This window comes from Mus musculus, chromosome 2, assembly GCF_000001635.26.
Source record: "Mus musculus strain C57BL/6J chromosome 2, GRCm38.p6 C57BL/6J".
NCBI classification, from domain to species: domain Eukaryota; kingdom Metazoa; phylum Chordata; class Mammalia; order Rodentia; family Muridae; genus Mus; species Mus musculus.
The window spans coordinates 58,789,995-58,796,469 of NC_000068.7; the positions used below are offsets into that span (position 1 = coordinate 58,789,995).

Here is a 6,475-nt window from a genome sequence, read left to right on the forward strand (position 1 = left end):
CTCCCTTCACTAACCTTACGGCTTTCTTTACTAGCTGCTGTGGTCTGTGTGACACTTCTTGACAGACTCGAGAGTGACCAAATCAATTTGTCCCATGATGTCCTGGTGGAGTACCAGCAACGGCCACAGCTTCTAATCTCAAATTTCATCAAAAAACAGCTTGGACTTTGTGACCAGATGTCATAACTCCGAATCCCGCCACCCTCCTGAGAGTTGCTACACAGAGCTGCAACGATGGAGCCATGTGTTGTTCATAACATTCTTATGTAATTCCCATCCTTGGGCTAAAATCATAAAAGATTTTTATGAAATCTTTTATCTTAAAGTTCAATTTATTGTAAGAGAATTTAATACTCATGCGAAATTCAAATCCCATTTTGGAACGAGTTAACGAAAGCAGTCTAATAATTAATATTTTAAACTCATGAAATGTGACATTTGGAGTTTCACATGCAGCATTAATTAAGCTTACATCAAAATCAGCCATTTGTAGATGGTTACCAGTTGCTTGCTGAAGCAGATCCAGAAGTGTATGTTAGGATGGTGTCAGCACTTCTAGGTGTTGGACAAGTGACAAAAATTGATCATGCACATTCAAAATATTTACAAAAATGTGCCAGTGTAATATAGGCTGGTATGGAAGAATTATCCTCGGGGAAATATGGCCATCCCTTTCCTCCTGTCCCTGTACAATTTCAGTGCACACAGAATAAAATTAGACGCTATGAATGTATGCTCTGCAAGAATCACAGAACATCACAGTTTGAGATCACACATTTTTTCTCAAATGAAAACCATTGGTCATGCAAAGACCTTTATTCCCTGCCCTCCCCCAGAAATCAGAAGTGACTCAATTGCCTTCTCACAATCTTTTTTATTTCTATAAAGAAATATGTCATGAGAAAGCTGTATTTGTTGTTTCAATAAGAACCGAATAAGCTGTAGAATTGGTTAACAACCAAATTTTAAAAGATCAAGATAGTGATCGAGTCCTTCTGTTTAACTTTGGGGTAGGTCTCATTCTAGGCCTGCACCTCAGACTCCCCTGGTTGAACTCGCATGCAGCAGAGGCTCCAGGAGTTGATCTCACCTTCAAGGTTCTTTTGAACATTTAAAAATTGGAGAGTCTGGTTGGGGTAAGAGTGGAGGAGGTTTTGCAAATATGTATAGTATGTAATGTTGTGTGTGTATATTTTTTTTTATATGGATGGGGAACGAATAAAATATATCTCTCACCATGCTGCAGAATATTTGGATCCTGGATCGTTTGTTCATTGTATGTGGCTGAATAGACGCTCAGGGCAGAATTCCTGCTGGAGACAGCAGGCTCCGGGCTGTACTGGCCCGTGCCTCTGTCGAGGATGGATTTCTCTTTTAAGCGGCAGCAATAAAGGATCCCCCCAAAAGGTTCTTTGGTTTGTGAAGATTTTTTTTGGCAGCAAGAATGCTTGGAGTGCAACTTCCCAGGTCTCCCAATAATTGACCATCAAACACAAACATCTGAACTGCAATGCTGAAGGGCAAGGCAGGAGAGCATCCACTTGCTTAGCGGCATTTTTTCCTTGACTTCCTATTTTGTTAAGTGGAATCCACTTCAAAGTGTTTCAATAAGCTTTTGGGTTGAACTTTTATCTGGCTGCCCTTGAAAGTCCTGTTTGCTTTCTGCCTTGCTTCGAGAAGGAAAGATTCTGAGAAAGAGATGAATGAAATAGTTACCACCTAACCTTCCTGTCTCCATTCCTGACCAGGGGTGCACTAACATTTTTTTTTTTTTTCTTGCCAGTAGTTCCTATGTCAGCAAATAGTGTCCGGCTGAAAACCTGCAAACTACTCTGAGGAGTCTGTCTTCCTCATTCCATCCGTCAAAGAGCAGAGGAGTCAGATGAATAGACTCTTCTGCATCCCTCTTCAATCGGTTCCCCGTTTCTGTCTTCCTCATTATTCCAAGTCCAGATACCGTAACTTTCTGCCTTGTAGACATCTGCCAGGGTCTTGTTCTCTCGATAGCCACGCCTCTATTCTGGAAGTTCAACTGAGAGCTCTAGGCGGATGGCTCCTACTTCATCTCCTGCTCCTGCTTTAAATCTGAGCCCAGTGTTCCCTTCCTCCTGAGGCTCCAGTGGATCCCACACAGCCTTGCTTTCCTCCGTGCCCCCCCCCCCCCACTTCTTCAAAGAACTCATCACAACTTGAGGTTTGTTATGATTTGGGTCACTCTTTAATGGATGGCAAATGCCTTGGCAGTAAGATTCTGGAGGGCAAGGATTACATCTGCCATATTCACTGCTGTATTGTCTGCTTCTGGGTACCTAAAATAGTGCTATCAAATGCACGTTTGTCGAATGAGGAATGCATGTCTGCAGAGCACTTCCCTTACAAACTCTTCCTGTAATGAATGAGCAGGGTCTGGGTGTCGATTGATTTGCTCTAGGACGCTGTCTTGTGGTTCTCAGCACTGGGGCATATTAGGGTCTGTCAAAAACTTTCCCAAAACACTGCCTGAGGCCTCACTCGGACCAACACAGCAGGACTCGTTGAGAGTGGGCTGGTCTGTGGTAAAGCACAGCTGGGAAGACAGCAGTTGATTGAGAAGAACGTGTCCTGCGGGTGCCCCTCCAGCTGAACTGCTAAATGCCTTTGAACCATTCTCCACTAGAGGGGTTGTCAGAACAGCAACTCCTTGACGCCAGGAACAGTATCTGAATCTCTTTATATTCTAGCTGCTGACTGGTGCATAGTAAGGCTGGATGCATGAAGCATATATGTGTGTATTATTGCCTATACATATTAATAATCTAAGAATCTTATATAAGTCAAGAATACCTTAAAATATAACCCTTCCTATAAGGATATATGCCTGCACTTACAGCCTCTACGAAGACTGAAGCTCTAGAAACATGGTGTTCAACTAATTTTGCTAACAGGCATCACATGTTGGGTAGAAATGAAAACTTGAGTAAAAGATAAATGGACTCCATTGCTTGCCTCCAAGGCACAAGTTCTGTCTTTTGTCACGGAAGGAAATTAAAATTGCCTAACACATACTGAGTTTCATAAAGCCATACTGTTTCTCTGCAGGATCCAGCACGCCTCTGGACATAGCTTAAGTAGACGTTTTGAATATCTGGCCTACAATCTTTATATCAGATTTAGAGCTAAACAAAGTAATCTTGTTAATAAGTTTTTCCTTTGGTTCCCTTTAAAAATTATATACATATACAGACACGTGTGTGTGTGTGTGTGTGTGTGTGCGCGCGTGTGTCTGTACACACATGCACACACACACATTCTTCATTCCTTTAGGACTCTTCATCTTTTAGGAATCCTAAAATAATAACAGGGTCCTCATTACAATGTCTCCTAAAATGGCTATCTGGAAAAATTTATAGTTTTTAGTCTGCTTCCTTATTCACTTCCCAGTTTGCCACCCCACCCCACCCCACCCCCACTTCTGATGCACACTGCCCAGTAGATGCCATTCAATATAGAATCAATTTAACATATATATTTCTACAAGTGGAACATAGCAATTTCCTCTTGAGAACAAACCTCACCATTTAACTGCTTTTTCTTCTGAAACATTAAATGCAATATGAATAATGTTTTATGAGTATCAAGTAGTTTTAAATTTCATTAGGCGAACAACCTTGAAACCAATATCATATATTTTGTGGAGAATTGGCCTAGAATTACCCTGCCAAATAGTAATTTAGGATCGTGCCTGTTTTTCTCGGAATTTAAGTTTTCTATGAAAATGCCTTATCTTCTATAGAAGCCTAATTATTAACATTTTGAAGCACTGTGGTTATTCCAGAGTAATAAAAAATCAAAAAGCCCTCCCATCTTGTCCCATCTCCCATTAGACCATAAAGAACAGATCTTTAAAAATATAGGTCATACTTTTTCATCTGAGAGGAAAGCCACTTTGGAGTTACATCCAATCCCACCTCACTCCCCTCCACCCACATTACAAACCACAAAACAACGATAGATTAAGAGCGAGAAGATGAGGTAAAGAGATGACTCGGCAGTTTAAGAGCACTGACTTCTGAAGGTCCTGAGTTCAATTCCCAGGAACCACATGGTGGCTCATAACCATCTGTAATGAGATCTAATGCCCTGTTCTGGTGTGTCTGAAGACAGCTACGGTGTACTCATATAAATAAAATAAATAAATCTTTTTTTAAAAAAAGAGCAGGAAGCCTGTCAGGCAGGGCCTCCCTTTGGGTAAAAGGTCCTACTTAGAAGGGGATCAAAATACCCACGGGAGGAGATATAGAGGCAAAGTTTGGAGGAGAAACTAAAAGAAAGGCCATCCAGTGACTGTCCCACATGGGAATTCATCCCATATACAGTCACCAAACCTAGACACTGTTGTGGATGCCAACAAGTGCTTGCTGACAAGCATTGGTTCTTAAGATGTGTATTTGTTTGTTCTGCCCTTTGCTTGTTTGCTTGGAGTCCATGCCACTAAAACCTTAGAACAATCATAGAATAGTTCTATTTGGCTTGAGCCTTCTGGGATCTCGATGGAAAGAAGGTAAATATTGCTGACAAACAGCCGGTGAGGTGCAGGGAGCAGGACTGAGCAGGTGCATGGTGCTCATGCCGACCTTTTATTGTTGCTGTTTACATTAGCCACCACACGCGCGCGCGCCAAAGTCTACTCTCGCTGAGAGGCCACAGAGAGTCCAAACGTGACAGAGCTAGGCCGGCAGATGTGGAAGAGAGTGGCCTTTAAAGGGCTGATGAGTGAGAGATGCCAGTGATGACGTCAGCATCTCTGCGGTGGACACTCTGGCAGCAACTTCGCTAACACACAATTAGCTTTCCAAATGCTGTATGCACAAAGCACAGCTCATTAGAGTGTGAACTCTCGGGGACATTCTGATGTGTGCTGCAACAGGCTGAACCTCTAGGACATTGTGCTAAGTGAAATAAGTCAGCCACCAAAGAACAAATAGTGTTATAGGAAGTTCTTAGCATAATCAAATTCAGAGGAAAAGCAGGTAGAATAGCGGTGTCGGGCCTGAGGGGAAGAGGAAGGGGGACCCTTGCTGAACAAATACAGATTTCTCATTTTGAAATAGTAAGAGCTCTAGAGGTGGTGATTATGGTTGGAAATGAATGTAAATGTCCATGCAGAGAAGGTAGAATGGTAAAAATGGTTTAGCACTGGAGCACGCATATGCCCTCCCCACATGCACCCACGAACTCACTCGTGCATGCATCCACTCATGAACGCACACACACATGCATATGTGCATAATGGAAATATATACTGCTATGAGTAAAAGGTTCAATATTTTTGGTGTTTTTGAAAATAACCATTAGCTTTATGGATTTCTAGGGAGAAAGTTCACATCTGATTTTTATACCTGGGAACTTGCATGTCTAGAAGTCAAACAAATGGCTCTGAAAAGTTTCCTTAGGCTGGAGAACTGGAGCAAACAGGCTGGGTCCCAGCAGGGAGAGTGGACCAATATCTACTTCTGATACATCAAGATATCTGCAATAAGCCCCGAGCTTTGTGTCAGCCAGCCCCAGTCCCCTGGCTCAATATGATGTATCTGACCAAAGTCATTTTTCAAGGCCTAATTCATCAGAGTTAGGAATTCTGTGAGAAGACAGCAGCTATGTGTTGATGATGAAATCTAAATGACTCACCGGAGAAAACTGGAGAAAACGGAGAAGAAAGGCATCTGAGACGATTTCTACAGGATCACAGTCTGCGGGTTTAAATGAAATGTTCCTGTACCAGCCCAATATGTATCATCCTTAATATCAATGCTTTTAGTCTTACTGATGCTAAAAAGCTACCTACTAATACAACTTCTCTTTTCTGACTGTCATTTCATGTGAGATTTGGTGGGGCCAAATGTACTGCCATTGGAGGAAAGAAACTGGTGTTAAGAGAAGGAAGTCAGTAAGAAAAACATGGCTGAAGGGGCAAGGTGAGAGGAAGAGAGTCACAGGCAAGAGGATAGTTATGGAAAGGCATCGGGAGAGGGATGAAGTCTACAGAATCCTGAGGGTGGAGCCTACAGACGTCTGTGAAAACACACAGAATGCTTTTGGAAGTGAATCAAAGGGTGGGGGTATGTGTGTGTGTGTGTGTGTGTGTGTGTGTGTGTGTGTGTGTGTGTGTGATTTAAAGACAGAACCAAGGCCTGAGGATATTTCTGCCAGTCCTGTGTATACAGGAGGCCCCTAGTCTGGGGAAGTGAAATGGTGGCTGTGAGGATACAACAGAAACCATCTGCTACCTGCACAAGAGACGCTTGGGATGGAGTTGGTTTTGGCCTGTTAACCAGAAGAGGAAATGGAATGCCCTAAGCAAGCCCAGCTCGGTGCCTTACATCGGGCTTGGAGTTTGAGTTTGCATCTCAGGGACTCCCATTGAGAAATGTAGACAGAAAATGTCGTTTTAAGTCAGAAACATCCCTGGCTTTCCTGGTATAAAAAACTCTGCAAA

At 42.6% G+C, this 6,475-nt stretch overlaps 1 protein-coding gene across 12 annotated transcripts in view; it reads left to right on the forward strand.

The window, feature by feature from the left end:
* The window catches only part of Upp2 (uridine phosphorylase 2), a 229,530-nt gene extending 223,678 nt beyond the window's left edge, over nt 1-5,852 (forward strand). For 7 of the 12 annotated variants that reach the window (XM_006498407.4, XM_006498406.4, XM_030252193.1 and 4 more), the window contains one exon: nt 35-1,410. In XM_006498407.4, coding sequence (XP_006498470.1) covers nt 35-186 — 152 coding nt within the window. In that variant the 3' untranslated portion in view covers nt 187-1,410. Of the gene's footprint in view, nt 1-34; nt 1,411-1,783 lie in introns of those variants that run through there. The other 5 variants (NM_001289659.1, NM_029692.3, XR_866022.2 and 2 more) reach the window with 4 other exon arrangements.
* Nucleotides 5,853-6,475: the final 623 nt, after the last annotated feature.